This window comes from Acomys minous (genome assembly GCF_964271855.1).
Source record: "Acomys minous genome assembly, chromosome: 6".
NCBI classification, from domain to species: domain Eukaryota; kingdom Metazoa; phylum Chordata; class Mammalia; order Rodentia; family Muridae; genus Acomys; species Acomys minous.
This window is the reverse complement of record NC_140487.1, coordinates 107,561,993-107,580,061: the sequence shown is the minus strand read 5'-3', so window position 1 is coordinate 107,580,061 and position 18,069 is coordinate 107,561,993. Positions and strand designations below refer to the sequence as shown.

The 18,069-nt window shown below is 46.5% G+C and overlaps 1 protein-coding gene across 6 annotated transcripts in view; it reads right to left on the bottom strand.

Moving 5' to 3' along the window:
• Positions 1–4,088: 4,088 nt before the first annotated feature.
• Positions 4,089–18,069, bottom strand: part of SRSF4 (serine and arginine rich splicing factor 4) — a 28,379-nt gene continuing 14,398 nt past the window's right edge. Inside the window, exons 3-10 of one of the 6 annotated variants that reach the window (XM_084787508.1) lie at positions 17,672–17,812; positions 17,417–17,569; positions 13,303–13,460; positions 12,865–13,007; positions 11,540–11,652; positions 7,786–8,000; positions 5,594–5,683; positions 4,089–5,484 (exon numbers count right to left, since the gene is read on the bottom strand). In XM_084787508.1, the coding sequence (XP_084643634.1) occupies positions 4,725–5,484; positions 5,594–5,683; positions 7,786–8,000; positions 11,540–11,652; positions 12,865–13,007; positions 13,303–13,349 (1,368 nt within the window). In that variant the 5' untranslated portion in view covers positions 13,350–13,460; positions 17,417–17,569; positions 17,672–17,812 and the 3' untranslated portion in view covers positions 4,089–4,724. Of the gene's footprint in view, positions 5,485–5,593; positions 5,684–7,785; positions 8,001–11,539; positions 11,653–12,864; positions 13,008–13,302; positions 15,009–17,416; positions 17,813–18,069 lie in introns of those variants that run through there. The other 5 variants (XM_084787507.1, XM_084787509.1, XM_084787510.1 and 2 more) reach the window with 5 other exon arrangements.

Below are 18,069 nucleotides of genomic sequence, written 5' to 3'. Positions count from 1 at the left end.
ACATTGGTGACCCTCAACCAGAACTTGTTTTTTTACAGTACACTAAAAAAATTTAATTATGTATACAGTGGTTTTGCCTGCATGTACTCCTGCAGGCCAGAGGCAGGCACCAGATCGCATTACAGATGGTTGTGAGCCATCATGTGGTTTCTGGGAATTGAACTCAGGACCTTTAGAAGAACAGCCAGTGAGTGCTCTTAACCTCTGAGTCATCTCTCCAGCCCTCATAAATTAATTTTTGTTGCTGCTTCATAACCGGGATTTTGCTAGTTATGAATTGTAATGTAAACTTATGGTTTCTGATGGTCTTAGGCCACCCCTGTGAAAGGGTTATTTCACCCCCCCAATGTGTATGTGTGCAGTGCCTGCAGAGGCCAGAAGAGGGCGACAGATCCCTGAAATTGGCTTTATAGATAGTGGTTAGTTGCCGTGTGGGTGTTGGCACTCAGACCTGGGTCTTTTGAAAGAGCAGCCAGCACACTTAGCCTCTGAGACTTGGATGCTGGGACCCAAACTCCTTTGTAAAAGCAGCAGTACTCCTAACTGCTGAGCCCTTCCCTCCAGCCCAGTGTGAAGTCTGTTTTAAGTGTCAGACCCAGCTGACGGTGTGTTTCTGATTTTCTGCCAGGTGTTGTGTGAAAATACTGATCTGGGTAGTTGAGGTCACCTTTTCTTTTCCTTTTTCCTTTTCCCAAGACAGGGTCTTACTATGTAGCCCTGGCTGGCCTGGAATCTTACTGCGTAGACTAGGCTGGACTCAAATTCAGAGATGGGCTTACCTCCACTTCCCCATGGATACACCATGATGCCCAGCTTGGTGGTTTGAACTACCATGGCTCTTTCTCTGTCCTTTACAGTCAGTGCCCCCTTTTAATTATCCACATATCATGGAATAAGAGAACAAGCCTAGGCCCACTTGCTAGGCAGGCACTCTACCACCCGGCACACCTGTGGTCTACTCAGTACACGTTTCTTATAAATAACATACGGCTGGGTTTTGCCATTTCAATCTGCTCTAACCGCCTCCTTACACCATGGAACCTAGTGTTGGAACAGCCTTTTAGTTTGTTGGCCATGTTCCTGTTTCTATTTTGTCTTCTACCCCACCTCCCCTGCACTGGAGTGGTGGTGCAGAGGCCAGGCATGGAAGGAGGCATGTGTGGACTCAGCGGTGTAGACTGCAGTGACCTTGTTTCTTGGAAATCCTCTATTGCACATGTGGGGAGCGAAGAGACATGAAGTGGGGGAGGCACATACAGTTTTCACTGCTGAGATGAACGCGAGCCTCTCTTCTGCCATTGCCAGGGTGTGGTGACCTGGGCTGGGCCAGATGGGATTCCTGGGCAGGTTCTTTTTGATCAATGTTAGAGCAATTACAATCATCACAGCAGGAGCTGAGAGATGCGTGGCTCAGTGGGCTACAGCACCTGCTACTGAGCTGCATGAGTCCATATGACTCACGTGGTGGAGCGGAGAACTGGTTTCCTGAGAAGACACCATGGGTGCACGATTCTCCTCACACAAATTTAGTAAATAGAGTAAAATATTCACGGTGGAGCTGTATTATAACCTTTCTTTTGAGAAGGTCTCTGGCCTGCCTGGTTCTCTTAAAAGGTGGGATTAAAGGTGTGTACCATGCTACCCAGTGACTTGTAAATTGGAAATAATTCTGAGTGCAGGAATATACATGCAGCGTGGGGCATGTGACCAGAGGACAGCTCTTGGGAGCTGGTCCTAGCCTGCCACCTTGTGGGAATCTAGGGATGGAACAATGGCGTCTAGTCAGCCCCAGGTCTTGGGAAGGGAAAGCACATTTAGACCCATGGCAATCCTGCCTGGCTTCCACTAGGTCTCGGATCTCAACTGTTACTCCCACTTGATGTGACTGGACATGTCTTTATGTACCAATCATAGATGAGGACCAGAGGAGCTCTATAGCTGTCCCTGACCATGCGTGCCACGCTGACTGAGGCCTTCCACCTTTGTCTAGAGTGGATGACCCAGTACCATCCCACCCCAGTTAATGCTAGTGCTGGAAATCAGGCCTTCCTCTTTCAGTTGCCAGGTCTTTCATGCACGGGGCTCACAGTGGACAAAGGAGCACGGGACCTTTACCTCAGCCTCGACTGTACTATCTTTGGGTCAGTATAAGAAACATAGTCCAGACCAAAATGAACATTACAGACAAACCTCAAAGGGGAGGCAGGAGAGTTCCCAGTGATTTTTGCCCGACAGTAAATGAACGAATAGCATGTGGCCAAAAAAGCATCCATAACCGCCAAACACCAGCAGTTAGCACCCCAGACAAGCAGCGGGCTATATACTCCACAAGAAGAGGATGGCTAAGTCTTGCCTACCCTCCAGATGTGCCCCGATGAGGGAAGGGCTGCCCGGCACGCTGCACGCAGCTGCTTTGGCTGCAGTAGGGGCACCGACAACAGATTCTGAGATGTTACTGACAACAGAGTTGCCCAAGAGTCAGGAGAGGACACCTTATACCTTCATGTTATAGAGCTGCCAACAAAAGCCACCACCAGGGACCTGGGCACGGAAGAATTTTCCTAAGGTTGCAGCTAAAGAGTGCTCCAAGCACCCCTCAGTGAGACCTTCCTCATGCTCGGCTCAGAGCTCACTGCAGAAGCACAGCAATGTGAGGTAGAAAAATGGTGAGTGACAAACGGCTAAATTGTTAAACATTTTAGGGGCTGGAGACAACATGGTGGTTAAAGCACTCGCTGCTCCGACAGAGGATCTGGATTCCATATGCAGTGCACATGTGCCTCATAATCTGTAACTCCAGTTCCAGGGCATCCGATACCCTTTTCTGGCCTCAACAGGCACTAGGCACACACATGGTATGTACATACATGGAGGCAAAACACTTGTACAAAAACAAAAGCCTTAAAGATGCCGAAATGCCCCCACCTTTACATGGGTACAATGAGGAGACAACGTATTTCCACCACCTCCTGAACACCTGTAGCATCAAGATTCTGAGGCATGAGAACATGGCCAGCCCAGACAGAGATGGGAGGAAGTTCAAGGTCTTTATTTTTGCTGCCTAGACCGTTCTGGGGACCCATGGTCCACGCTGAGCCTATCCACGTACCTGTTCTCCAGAAGCTTGAATGACTCCATCACCACAGCCACCCAAATCTGCCTGCCACGCCTCACTGGTCTCATCACTGTTTCTGCCCTGACTACATTTCATAACGTGTTCTCATCCTCACCAACCCCCAAACAAGGTTTCTCTGCATAGTCCTGGCTGTTCTGGAACTCACTCTGTCCAACAGGCTGGCTCCTCCCTGGCACTGAAGCCCCCTCCCACGTGGTCATCTGGGCACCATCACCACTGGGCTCGCCCACACAGCTCGTGCTATTCACCAGCATGGCTTTGCTCAACAGTTGCTTCAGTGCATGCCTCCTGAACCCAGCTCCTGAGCCCCATTGGCTGCCGTCCCCGAGCCCACGCTGGCCCTCAGTGTTGATCATTTACAGACGGGTCATAAGCTCTGGGAAGGGAAGAAATGGTCTGAGTCTGTATTTCCAGGGCCCCCTGTAGGTCTGGTCTACGGATGAACAGCGCCAACCCTAGGGACAGATCCTAACGTTCCTGCGCAGCAGCTCTACCCTCCCAGGCTGCCACACATACTAAGGTGCCCAGTGTCATCCTTGCTGCGCTGCGCCTTAACACCAGACAGGAGCCACTGACTTCAGGCACCCCCTGAGCTGCGGAACAACTGGGGCAAAAGTGACCGGGACAAGGGAGTCCAGCAGCTTTCCCCGTTTTCAGATCAGATTCTACAGTGGGGAGAGGACCGTGGTAGGGTAGACTCACGACAAGACCACCAAGCACAGGAGAACAAACTGTTGGTGAAGAACTCGCTGGTGACGCTGTTTCCAAATGGCCTCATTTCTCCTCAGCTTGACCACAAGCATCTCAAGAGAACCCCCGAATCATAAACTCTGGGAACTTGCCTTCACTTTGCTGGGTGAGAAAGTCCTCTGGGAAGTATTGCTTCCCACCAAAGGGAAACAGCAGGACAGATGACATCAGGAAATGCCACTTAGATTCAAGCACGGTGAAATTTTGTCAAGCAAAAATAGTCTTTATTCAAATTTAATGGAAACAGGGGTCACTATACTTTGCAAGACGGGGAAAAATAAAATTAAAAAAAATTCTTTTCTTTCTTTAATATAAAACAATATAATCACAATACCAGAATATGGAGCTCTACAGTTTACTTCCTATGGGCTATGCAGGTATCAATTTCTCTTGACTGTGCTATTCACAACGTTGTTAAGTCCAGAAATAGGAAACCAAAGTGGTGGGAGACTGAAGACTTGCACTTTCACTACGTGGCACACATCAAAGGGCATCGATTCAAGGGCAAAACGGTTGAACTCACCACACCTACCTATGCCTTCATTCCAGCCTGAGGAGCCATCCGGTGCCGAGCTCCCTTTAGCCATGGCCAGGCCTGAGAGCCAAGGCGTTTGGGTGTCCTACTGCGAGTCAAGGGGAGGTCTGAGGAACTGCTTTTCAGTGGAGCGGGAAGGCCTGGCGCCGGGAGGCGCACCGAGGAAGCACTGAGATTGAACAACTGGAGACACACCATTAGGGGAGTTGAATGTACAGCCGTGACGGTGCTCTACTTCACTCTTGTGCTACGGCTACCAACATGTACAAAGACTTCTCGGCAGTTCCAGCGTGGCATGGCCGATTAGGACCTTGAGTGGGACCTGGATCTAGACCGGGATGGTGACCTGGAAGCAGACCTGGAGGGAGACTTGGACCGAGAGCGTGTTTTTGAAGCGGATTTTGACCTGGAGCGCGACTCTGCCGGGACACTAGGTTTGGATTTGGAAGTGGATCTTGACCTGGCCCGGGGCTCTGGATGGGGGCCCACGCTCTCGCCCTCAGCCCGGCTTTCCCTCTGGCCAGCCTCTGCCTTGGCATGTTCCCGCTCCTTTGACACTGAGCGGGATGGTGACCGGGAGTGGTCGGTGTCGTCCTTCTTTTTCTTGCTGCTGCTGCTGCTGCTGACCTTGCTGTCCCGCTTGCTGCTATGTTTCCGGCTGCGCTCACTCTTGCTGCGGCTCCGGCTTCGACTTTCTTCCCGGCTTCTCTTCCTGCCCTTCCGCTTGTCTTTGCTTTTGCTGCGGCTGCGGCTCCGGCTACCCCCTTTACTGCGACTGCGGCTGCGGCTCTTGAGCTGGTTCTTGTCCTGGCTGTGACCTCTGCTCAGGCTCCTGCGCTTCTCCTGGCTCTTGCTCCGGCTGGGGCTGCGGCTCCTGGCCCTGCCAGCACTGTCGTTGTTCTGCAGCTTGTCTTCTGTGTGGTCTTTACTCTTGCTGCGGCTCTTGTCAGGGCTGCGGCTGCGGCTCTTGTTGTCTTTGCTGGGGCTCCGGCTTTTCTCCTTCTTACTGCGGCTGCGGCTCTGACTGCGGCTGCGGCTCTTGCTGCGGGAGTGGGAACCTGACCTGGAAGACACAGAGGCTGGGTGAGTGACAGGTGAGTAGACACTTAAGCAGGCCAAGGGCAGCTTTCTGGACCCCCGTATCAGTGCTGGAAGGGAGGCTGCAGGCCCACCTGGATCTGGAGCGGCTCTTTGAACGGCTGCTTTTGCTGCTGCCACTTCTGCTTCTGCTCTTCCGGGAATGTCTGCTTCGGGAGCGAGACCTGTGGGGGAGAGAAAACAACACACTTTTTTCAGACAGGGAATCGTTAACCTTCACTGGCCTGGAACCTGCTAGGTAGACCAGGCTGTCCTGAACTCACAGAAATCCACCTGCCTCTACCTCTTGAGTCCTGGGATTAAAGGTGTATAAACCACACACAAGTTGGAAAAAGAAAAATTTAGATTGCCAACAAGGGGCTGGAGATTTGCTTAGTGGTTAAGATTGCTGGTTCTTGTAGAGGACCTGGGTTCAATTCCCAGCACTGACAATGATAGCTCACAATTGCCTGTAACCCCAGTTCCCGTGGATAAGATGTTCCGGCCTCGGTGGGTACCAGGTACACATAATACAAATACACACGGAGGCAAAATACCCTCCTCCCCACAAAAATTTCAGTTATGTAAAAGAGACTGTCTAGAGTCAACCAGGAAATTCCTTTAATCAAAATACATCTGTTCCACATTAACATTTGGGCATGGAGTGTGCATGCTTGTAATCCCAGTGCCAGAGATCACAGATAAGAGGTGGGAATGTTCCAGGTTAGAGGCTTCACAACTGAGCTGGATCCTGGCCAGCAAACACTCCAGCATAAAGACAACCATGGATGAACCAGGTAAGTATGAGTAAGGCGTGGATACTGGTGCAGACACAATTATGCATGTTTGTGTTCTTGGGGACATTTAGGTCAGTGCTATGACTTACTCAGCTTTTCAATACAACATAAACATACAGTATGTAAGTTGGACGTGCTGGCACATACCTGTAAACCAAGTGCCAGGGGAGGCAGAGGCAGGCTGATCGCTGTGAATTCAAGGCCAGCCTTGTCTACACAGAGAAACTCTGTCTTGGAAAACAAAAAACAAAACAAAACCCATAGTATGCAATATAAAGGAACGAAAGGGAACAAGACAGAATACTCCTGCAAACACATTTACAAACTGGTCTTTCAACTTTTAGGTCTGAAATGACCACAAGGAAAGGTATGAGGAAGCAATAAAGTGCATTCCCATGAAAAGCAAACAGAACAAAAGGCAGGAGGCTGAAGACTCAGCGCTTCTGATGACAGCTGACAGAATCAGCCAAGTACTAACATACCACCCCCCTTACCCCTGACAACTAAAGATCACCGTTATTCCCTGCTGACACTGCTCAGCACAGTTAACACTCACACAGACGCTCCTTATGCTGTGTCAGGAGTTAGGTACAGAACACTATCAATGCTGTAGCCTTGCTGAAATATGCCATCTATATTGTCACAAGCCCTAGCCTTGAGTTCATAGGAAATAAACAGGTAGCACATCATGCGATTTGTGTGTCTAAACTGTGGGAAAACTTCAACACAAATGTGTGCAAAGTTGCAGCATCTCTACTCTGGGAAATTTACCCTCACCTCAGGCCTGTCTGCTAGATGGGTAGCCCAGTCTACCCATCACTTCCAGTTTTATGAGCTCTGTCTTTATGATGACTCTTACTGACCCCCCAGATTAGCTGGGCTGGGTTACACTGGCCATCACTTGCCTGTTTTCTCCAATGAGGAAAGAGACCAGATCTGTTTTGTTCCCAAATGCCTGACAAATCTGGTTGTCTTTACTCACCCATCCCTTTTTTTTCTTTTTTGTTCTTCAAGACAGGGTCTCTCTGTTAAGTCCTGCATGTCCTGGAACTCACTCTGTAGACCAAGCTGGCCTTAAACTCAAGATATGCACCTGCCTATGCCTCCTGAGTGCTGGGATTTGAAGGCACGTGCTACCACCAACATGACTTTCACTCAGGGTTAGGGTTAAGAGTTGCTCATAAAGAAGAGTAAGTACAGGCACCCTGGCCATGTGTGCTTCCAGCCCAGTTTATGACTCAGTTCCCCAGAAGAAGGTGAGAAAGAGGCCACTGAGTGAGTCCTGTCTCGGGAGAAGGACTTTACTTCTGTTTGTATTTGTGATGTAAGAGGTCAAGGGTTTCACAAATAAGCTTTTCAGTTCAAAGGTCTGAGTTACTGAAGTATATGAAATCATGCTATGAGAAACCGGCAAGAGGACAGGATCGGGCTGCCCATGCCGACTAGAGAACTACTGTAGAGTGCCCGGACTCTCAATTTATCAATAGTACCTTGAGTGACTCCGGCTTCTAGAGTAAGACCGGCGCCGTCTAGAACCTGGTTTGTCTTCAACTAATCTGATTTTTCTGCCATTGACTTCAGTTCCATCCAACTTTTCCAACGCTCTTTTCATATCAGAATAAGATACAAATTCAATCACCCCTTCGTTTTTGCGTCCCTTGTGAGCATCTGCATATGTCACTTCACCTGCCTGACGCATGTAATCCTAAAGAAAAAACAAAACAAAACACGCAAATTAAAGTGCAGAAGGCAAGTGAGGCTGTGATGCATGTAGCAAAAACAATCCCTGTCCCTTTCACAGCCATAGGCCTCTGTCCCCACTCTCTCTCAGGAGTCAGTGTGGTTCAGTCAGAGCAGAACCAGGCCTGACGTGTGAACAAAGGAAAGCTCACTAAGTGACAGGAATGAGCCTGGATCAGAGATGCAGGCCTGGGCGCACTTCCCAGGGTTACTATGTAACACACTCCCTGGCCCCCCTTGGGTTTCTCTGTGGCTGTTGTGGACTCGCTTTGTAGACCAGGCTGGCCTTGAACTCACAGGGATTGGCCTGCCTCTGCCTCCCCAGTGCTGGGACTAAAGGTGTGCGCCACCACACCAGGCCAGTAAAACACTCTTAATAAAACAACAAAAACAAAAAACCACTCTTAATAGACATTTGTGCCCCGAGTTCATTTTGTTGAGTCCTGTCCTGGTTTGTAAACACTGAGCATGTCATTTCCCTATTTGCTACATCACAAGCATGTCTTGTCAGTGTGTCTTAGTATACACAACCTTTTAGTCGCCATTCCTGCGTAGTTCACAATTGTCAAGAGTGCAGGTCACACCTCAATTTGACCATTACTCATAATTCAGCTAAGGATGCCTCTGTACAATTATTTATCTCAATTATTTGCAGAAGTATAGGTCCCGGGAAAAAGACTGGGAGCCATCTGAACTAGGACAAGTTTAAGTGAACGTGGATGTGAGTCACGCTTAGACCAAGATGGGACTGCCATGACAAAACTGGGTGAAGATGACAGGTGAAAAGCTGAGCTAGTGTTACTATCTTCTGAACTTTTATCTTACATGTATGAGTGTTTGCCTTGCATATGTGTCTGTGTATCACATGCATGCCTGGTCTCAAGAGGCCAAAAGGCGTTGGGTCCCCTGTAACTAGAGATGCAGAGGTTCGTTTGCACTCAGAGATCCACCTCTGCCTCCCGAGTGCTGGGACTGAAGCTCGTAACCCCAAGCCTGGCTTTGCAGAGTTGTGAATTGCCATGTGGGTGCAAATCCAGTTCCTCAGAACAGCTCTTAACTGCTGAGCCACCTCTTCAGCCCCACTATCACTGCTGTTTCAGCTGGCCACAATTCCAAACTAGTGATGGCTGACAGACTGCTCCTAATAGCAGCTACCACAGCGAGTGCTTAATAGTGTTTAAAGTGTACACTCCCTATTATAACCACATAGGCAGATGTAACCCATCTTACAGATGTGGACACTAAAGTACAACAAAAGTGCTAATTGTTCAAGGTCAGTGAGATATTCATTAGGAAACAAAGGTGGTAGGAACCAAAGTTGGGGATGATTAATAGAAACCTAGAAAGATAGACCCCAGATTATGGCTGTGGGTAAATCCTTCAAGAGTTGCCTCTTTGCTGGGTGTGGTGGTGCACGTCTTTAATCCCAGCACTCTGGAGGCAGAGGCTGGCAGATTGCTGTGAGTTCGAGGCCAGCCTGGTCTACAAAGTGAGTCCAGGACAGCCAAGACTACACAAAGAAACCCTGTCTCGAAAAACCAGAGTTGCGGGAGCTGGAGCGATGGCTCAGAGGTTAAGAGCACTGACTGCTATTCCAGAGGTCCTGAGTTCAAGTTCCAGCAACCACATGGTGGCTCATAACCATCTGTAATGGAATCTGACACCTTCTTCTGGCCTGTAGGTGTACATGCAGGCAGAGCACTGTGTACATAATAAATCTTAAAGAAAAAAAGAAAAAGAAAAACGAAAAAACCAGAGTTGCCTCTTTCATTCCAGCACCCAGCAGGTAGGGGCAAGGATCTCTAATGAGTTCAAGGCCAGCCTGGTCTACATAGACTCTGTCTCAACATTCTCCCCACCCTGCACAAAGAGGGCTGGGTAGGTATTTCAGTGGTATATCACTTGCTCAGTATGTACAAAGTTCAATTTCTAGCGTAAAAAGAAATTATGTTAAAATTATATTAAAACTGGTGGGAGGTAGAGAACCCCAATCTTTTTTTGTTTTGTTTTTTTGAGACAGGGTTTCTCTGTGTGTAGTCTTGGCTGTCCTGGAACTAACTCTGTAGACCAGGCTAGTTTTGAAATTATAGAGATCTGCCTGGCTCTGCCTCCCAAGTGCTGGAATTAAAGGTGTGTGCCACCACATCTGGCTTGAGAAACCAAATCTTTAATGAGAAACCAAGTCTTTAATATCTATCATCCTCATTTTCCAAAGAGTAAACCTGCCAAGGTACAGAAGCACAACGCCAACTAAGGACTTTGCTAACACAACCAAAGAAAACACGCCTTTGAATACTCCATGCAGCCACATGCCAGAAAGTTAGTCGTGTTTTTTTTTAATTAATTTTTGTATGTGTATGAATGTTTTGCCTCCATGTATGCCTGTGCACCATATGCGTGTGGTGCCAGCAGAGGCCAGTAGGGGGCCTTGGATACTAGGGAACTGGAGTTACAGATGGCTGTGAGCAGCATGTGGGTGCTGGGAATTGAGCCTGGATCTTTTGGAAGAGCTCTTTTGAGCCACCTCGCCACTCCCCGCAGTGCCCGCCCCCCACGCCCAAGCTTGGAATTTTTGACTCAAAATTCAGAATAAATTTTCATTCCCTTTCCTTTTTTGAGCAAGGTCTCATCATGTAGTCACGGCTGGTCCGAAACTCACTACGTAGGTCAGGCTGGCCTCCAACTTCTAGAGCTCTGCTTGCCTCTGCCTCCCAAACGCTGTCCTGCCCAGCCTATAATAAATGTTTCTTGGAAGATGGCACAACTCCCACTCCCTTTCTGAGCTAAGGTTTCACCTCTGGAACTCACCATGTAGCCCTAGCTGGCCTCAAATTCATGATCTTCCCATCTCAACTGTTTATCTATGCACACCACCATACCTGAGAAACAATCTTACAAAAGAACACAGGCTGTGGGGGGCTGGAGAGACGGCTCAGAGGTTAAGAGCAGTTAAGACTGCTCTTCCAGAGGTCTTGAGTTCAATTCCCAGCAACCACACGGTGGCTCACAACCATCTGTAATGAGATCTGGGGCACTCTTCTGGTGGGCGGGTACACATGAAGGCAGAACACTGTATACATAATAAATAAATCTTTAGAATTTAAAAAAAAAAAACACAGGCTAGACAGCCTTTATTGTGTGGTTGCACACTGGAAGCTGAAAGTTTGGAATATTACAGCCTGGGTTTATAGAAACATGGGTGGTTTTAGCTTTTTCTATGGAGCTCCACCCCATTATCTCTCTAGAACACTCTCTGCAGTGGAAAATTTTCATGTAATACAAAATGATTCCTTGGAGCAGCTGGCCTCCATATGCAAAGTATGAGTGAATTTTTGACGTCTTCTGCACTCCTATAGGACCTTTACCTGGAGAAGTGCCCAATGCTCTGGTGGTTTGCAAGTATGTAGTTCATTACACTATGAATGCCTGGGCCCGCATAAATACACTTGCTTCCTACTCTTACCCATGCCCAACCTTAGCTGAAAAAGTTAACGAGGCCCAAACCTTTAGGTCTTGCCAGCTGCACCGACTTGACAAATTCTCCACAATAAGCCTGTACTCTGTGCGAGTAGGAGGGCCATATTTATCTCGACCACTTCTTCGATAACCATATCCACCTTTAGAAATTTCAAATAGACAAGATTATATAATGTATTTAGAGATGATGACACAACACACTCTTAAAACATGTAACTCAACCCCTCTCTGCAAACAGTAGCATGTATATTTCATCTATAGTCTCACTTTAATTCTAGAGTTTAAATATGAAAATTCAGTAAGTTACAGGCATATACATTCACCTATTTCTATTTTAAGTTTGCATGTTCAGCCACCAAGACCAAGACGGCCAGAAGAATCTCTGCCTTCCTTAAGAATGTCTGGGCAAGGAGCCGGTGCTGGTGTTGTCCTTCTGTGTCTGGGGCCTTGCTGTAATTATGTCCATGGTCAGGCCCTACACCAAGTATGCAGAAATGATAAACCAGGTCACACCCTACAACTCCCCAGTGCCCGTGGGAGGTGACGGGAACCTGCCTGATGTGACCAGCCACCCCCGCCCCCAGCTTGGAATGGCGGAAGAACCCGTGAATACTCCTACTCCTGCTGATGGAAGAGGCTCCTTCCCTGCTGACCTTCAATAAAAATGTGAAAACCAAAGTAAATAAATAAATTAGCACGAACAAATTACAAAATAACCATTTAGAAAAAGCAAAAAAAAAAAAAATTTTTTTTTTCTTTCTTTTTTTTTTTGAGATGGAGTTTCTTCGGCTGTCCTCAAACTTAAGAGATCTGCCTGCCTCTGCCTCCCCAAGTGCTGGGATTACAGGTGTGCACCACTGAGCCTAGCAGAAAAGCAAACTATCAAATCAGTAACTATTATTACCATGGATACTTTAAACATTTGTGAATATTTTATATGAAAAAAATACAGGCACCCATTTCAGTTGATCTCCTCCGGTCTAACTGAGTGTGACTGTGGCCACTGCATGGCTTCCGTCAGCCCAGGGCCACCCGTGGAAAGGTAACCAAGGGCAGCAAAGGGAGCAGGCGGTCATCTTAGCCTCAAAGAATTCTTTTAATTAAAAATGAAATTGAGGTCTTTGTTAAATAAAATACATGCCAAATTGTATTACAGAGGAAAACAAAAGAAACCATTAAACATTATAAAGTATTAAAACAAATTCATGCATTGAGTATTAAGATTTGCAATTCTGTATTTTATATGATATAATCTTACAGAAACAGCTTAAATATAAGTACCTTTAAATAAAACACTAAAATACTATAACAAAGGCATGTTACTGATACAAGTGTGTCCTTCAAATGCTTACTGCGTCCAGAACCGTAGCTGCCATCCCGACGTGGGCCGCGGGCATGCTCAACAATGACTCGCTCACCACAGAGGTCTTTGCCGTTCAGTTCATAAACAGCATCATCTGCGTCTCGCAGATCATCAAACTCCACAAAACCATACCTACGAGAGAGCAAACAAACCTGGTTGGCACCATGGCACCTAGCTTCATGAACATGTCAGACATCAACGGAGTTCATGCTTAGCACAGGCTGGGGTTGCAAACTAAGGGCCAGCTTTCTCTTTTCTGCAGCCCAAACCACCTTGCTTTGTGCCAACAGGCAAATGCAAGAGTCGGAAGGCTGTGTAACATCTAGCAGGAAGCCGCAGCAATTCCAAGGGCTGCTTGGTTTAAGGAATCAGAACTCTGATCTTCATGGGATCAATCTGTGACTTTTCAAAGACCACATGAACTCACCCTCTTGCAGTTTTACAAGTGGTACCTAGGTGCTGCTGGGCCTCCATTGATGCACTGTCTTAACTGGTCAGTCATGTTCAAAGTAAAGCAGGTAAGTCACAGCATCTTAAGTTTCTTTTGTCAAAAGATCTTTTCTTTCAAAGTTCCTGTTTTCCTACCTAAACAGATTAGTTACAAATGAATTGACTTTTCTAGAAATTACTAAAAAACAAAAAAACAAAAAAACCAAAAAAGCCCAAACATCTGGAGCTACTGGCTTCCCTGAGGGATTTCAAGTTCATTTCCATGGTGTCTGAATAGGCTGGAGTGATCTACATCTGGCTGTACAAGCTTCTATCGTATTCCCAGAACTTTGGAGCAGATACGGTGGTTTAATACATGCGGGGGAAACTCTCCCCAACCCCAAATCCTTTTAATGCCTATTACAGACTAGTTTGTAAAGCAAAGTGCAGAATCTGGAAGCAAGGTTAAACTTCCCTGAATGAAGATTTAGTTTGATCTCTGAAAGGCCTGCTTTGTGAGCGCTGTCTGTATTTTAAAGCCAGAATCATCCTTCGGATCCTGCCACATCATCACAAGGGAGTTACAAGCCAATTCTTTAGACTCTTACAAGCTTGTGCACAGGCAAATAAATGGTGTTCTTCTGTGCTTAAACACACTGACACTGGACACAGGCTGTAACACTTGCCAGGGACAACAACAACAGCAACACCACCTCAGGGGGTTGTTTCTGTGGTTGGGGTGGGGTGGTGGTTAGGCAGAGTTCACTATGGAGCCCTGGCTGGCCTTGAACCTCCCATCTTCTTTCCTCACCAAGCCCCGAGTGTGACATTACGGGTGTGTTTGCACCATTATGCCTACCCAATTTAGTTTCTTGTCAAGTGGGATTTCAGAATTGCGAAATTTATCTTTACTAAAGAGTTCTTTCCAAACAAATCTCTCTAGGTGACAATGGTTGAGGTTACAAGGTGACATGGTCCAGGTCAATCTTTGGTGAGTTAAATTTTAAGTCATATTCACACACACATACATGTATATAATGTGTGTGTGTGTTTTATCAGGTGAAACTCAGAGGAGTTGGTTCTCGTCTTCCACCATGTGGGTCAAGGACTGAACTCAGATGGGCAGCCTTGGCAGAAAGTGCCTTTTCCTACTAAGCTATCTTGGTGCCCCCCCCCCCCCATTTAGTGTGTGTGGGTTTTTTAATGCTGAAATGTATGAGTGGCATTCAACCTTTAAGATGCACTGACTTGCCATTAAAAACAAAAGACACACCTAGTTACTTTAACAGAAGTATTTTCAGAATAACTGCTCTCATGTAGCTCTGTGGAGTCTCCCTGCACCTCCCCCAAGACAGGGTTTCTTTATACAGCCTTGGCTGTCCTGGACTCACTTTGTAGACCAGGCTGGCCTCAAACTCACAGAGCTCAGCCTGCCTCTCTGTGGAGTTTTTAAACCAGGCTTCCACAGGCTGGAATTAGGAGCAGCTTAGTAAGAATGGTCTTGAGCAACATGCTGTTGCATTTGTCAAGACAAATAAAATAAAGTCCTCCTAACCATTCACTACGTTCAAAACTGCCTCATTCACTAAAAAACCTTAATGGATACTAGGTTTTATCTGTTCCTAGATAAAAATGAGTCACCAGGGAGGTGATCATTTAACAGAGATAATTTGGTTTTGTTTTTTGTTTGGTTTTTCGAGACAGGGTTTCTCTGTGTAGCCTTGGCTGTCCTGGACTCACTTTGTAGACCAGGCTGGCCTCGAACTCACAGCGATCCACCTCCCTCTGCCTCCCGAGTGCTGGGATTAAAGGCGTGCGCCACCACGCCTGGCCCATATAATTTGTTTTTTTGAGACAAGGTCTCATTATATAGCCCTGGCTGGCCTTGAACTCATAGAGATCCACCTGCCTCCAGTGCTGAGATTAAAGGCATGTGCCACCAGATCTGGCAAGGTAGTCTTCTAAAAGCAGATTTTAAAAAAACAAAACAAACCCAACATTACTTTACTTTGGCTTTGTTTAGATCCATTTAGAGAGAGAGAGAGAGAGAGATCATAAAATACCCAGAAGAACAAAGTATGGTCCTTTCTGTAACTGTGCAGACCCGCCCTGGATCGGCTCTGCTCACGGCATTGCTGCCCTGCACCAGGTGAGAAGCAGATACCAAGCAGAAGGACGGGCAAGAAGAACACTTGCCATGGACCTGATGAGATGGCTTTCTCTAAGTGGTACCCATTGGCTCAGCACCAACTCCTAAACACTGAACAGATAAATTACAAGAAAAAAACATTTCTCCAAACAGTTAAGGTTTATGACTACAAATCAAGGAACCACAAAACCCAAGACCCTAAGCTCCTCAGGGCAACTGAGGCAGGAAACCCAGCTGCAGTGGGCTCATGAGACTTCAGCTTAGACTTCATGGGTGCAGCTCTCATCAGAGATCACCCTGTTCTATGGCTTACATGTACAGCTCATGTGACCTTCAGGGAAAGCCATGACAGCCTATTCAGGGGAGGCACAGTCACTGAAACATAAATCAATGTTCAGGCAGACCAGTCTCTACAGCTGAGGCTAAAGCAAGACGAAGCAATTTGTGATGCCAGAGGGAAATGGCCCCTGTAATCTTTCCTAATAGATTACCTCTAGAAACGCCACAGGGGGTCACTTAGTAGGCATTATTTGACTAAGTCAAATAGTTGACTTCAGGTCCAATTTATTTCACAGGAAAACTCTGGTGACTCCTCTGTGAAGTGCTTAAAAATCTATGGAGTATTTTAATGACAAAGTTCAGATTAAAGATGAAATCAGGGATCATATTATCATTTCTCTCTGCCAATGGCATGAACAGAGTTGAAATCACAAAAATACCTTAGAGAAAAGCAGAAATGGTGGGGGGAGTCCTGTTCTGGATAGAACAGACACTAGGTCAGACTCAGCTTTGTTTTCTGCAAGCAGGTCCAGTGAACCAGCTATGAATAGGCAGCAGCCTGGGTAACAGGGATAAAATGTCACCTAGTATTAACAATGTGACTTTATTTAATATTCATAGCACTCAGGAGCCAGGCACCAGTAACCCTGTTTCACAAATGAGAAACTAAGGTACAAAAATTAAAGAACTCTCATTAGAAGGTAGGCAGGGCCAGTGTGCAGAGCCCTGTCCTGGCTGTAGGCTCAGTTCTGTTAGGAAAGAACCCAACAGTATATTTACTGGTGTGTGTGTGTGTGTGTGTGTGTGTGTGTGTGTGTGTGTGTGTGTGTGTGTGTGTAATTGTCAAATAAGGGTGCATAATACATACAACCAAGGTTTGTCCCAACATAAGAGTATGATAAACGTTAAAATCTGCACTCCATTGACTTGAGTCAAACTTTTGACGTAAGGAGTTAAAAGTTTCAAAAGTGGCATAGTCTAGACCAAGAGAGAACAGCACCAGACGTCAGGGATAACTTTAACGTTTTACTAAGATATCTTTTAAAACTATGGGCCCCAAATTAGTTTTAAACATCTTAGCAGTCCTTTAGCTGAAGTTTCATGTCTTCAAAAAACAAATCTTTCTCGCAGATACCGGTAATTCTTAAAAACCAATCTGCACCCCTCTTCTTTAATAAATGGCTCCCCCACGCCACCCCAGGGTTTCGCTGTGTAGTCCTGGCTCCACTCTGTAGATCAGGCTGTCCTAGAACTCAAGAGATCTGCCTGCCTCTGTCTCCCAGGTGCTGGGACAAAAGTGGTACTCCATCACTGGACGGCTAATAGTTGTGTTTCACATTTTAAATATTAACTTGAACACTATCCCCTTTGTAATTTACAGCTAATTACAAAGTGGCCTATTCTCAAAAACCAAACAAACAAAGCTCTTTGAAATCCTTCTGTTCAGGTAGGGAGGGATCTGAGACATGCATGTGACTTTATCACATGACACAGCGCCTGGTGGACTGTAAGGCTCATAAATCGTAGCTTGGGCAGATACAATTTCTCCAATTCTAACTATAAATCCCCTGTTGCTGCAGAAAGAGTGTCGTTAGGAGATTCTAGAACGGGAATGATGAATGTGAGGAATTGGGGGCAAGGAACAAGCGCAGGCTCTATCTAGCAGAGACGAATAAACCCTCACCTTCAAGGGAGGAAGCATTTCATGCCGTCCCGTATGCTACGTGTAAGCACTCACACACAACACTTCAATTAAACAAGCAAACAAAAAACCTCTTTCTTCAAGGTTTCTTCTATTGTCTCTTGCCAAAGTGTTTTCCTCTGGTCCTGGCATATCCTGACAAATGCAGTCAAAAGGATGAGGGGAGAAGGGAGAGCTGGTATCATTTTCTCCTTTAAAAAGTGAGCTTTACAACTTTGAAACAAGTCAAGTGGGTACCTGGACAGCATAAAGCAAAGCCATGTTGCACCCATGGATGTTCAGGTCCTTGGTCCATTCTCACCCCTGTGCAGTGCTCTAGACTTCCTCATGCACAGCTTATGTCTCACTCAGGTTATTTGTCAAACTGAAAAAGTACACCTGGAATGACATGTTTTCAGTCCAAGGTCCCTTAGCATGTTCATTTAGAAAGGCTAATCACATTTCTTGCAGGAGTTACCACCCAAGTTCACACTGCTGCCAAACAGGCTTTCTCTGATCCCAGTACTTGTCAATACCAGAGGTCCCGAACACCACAGAAGTGCCTTTTTCTTTATGTCCTAATGAAGAGGATGTCACTTAATTCACCCTCTTCACAATGGTTTAGGGCTGTCTGTCTTCTGCACAGCCCCACTCAT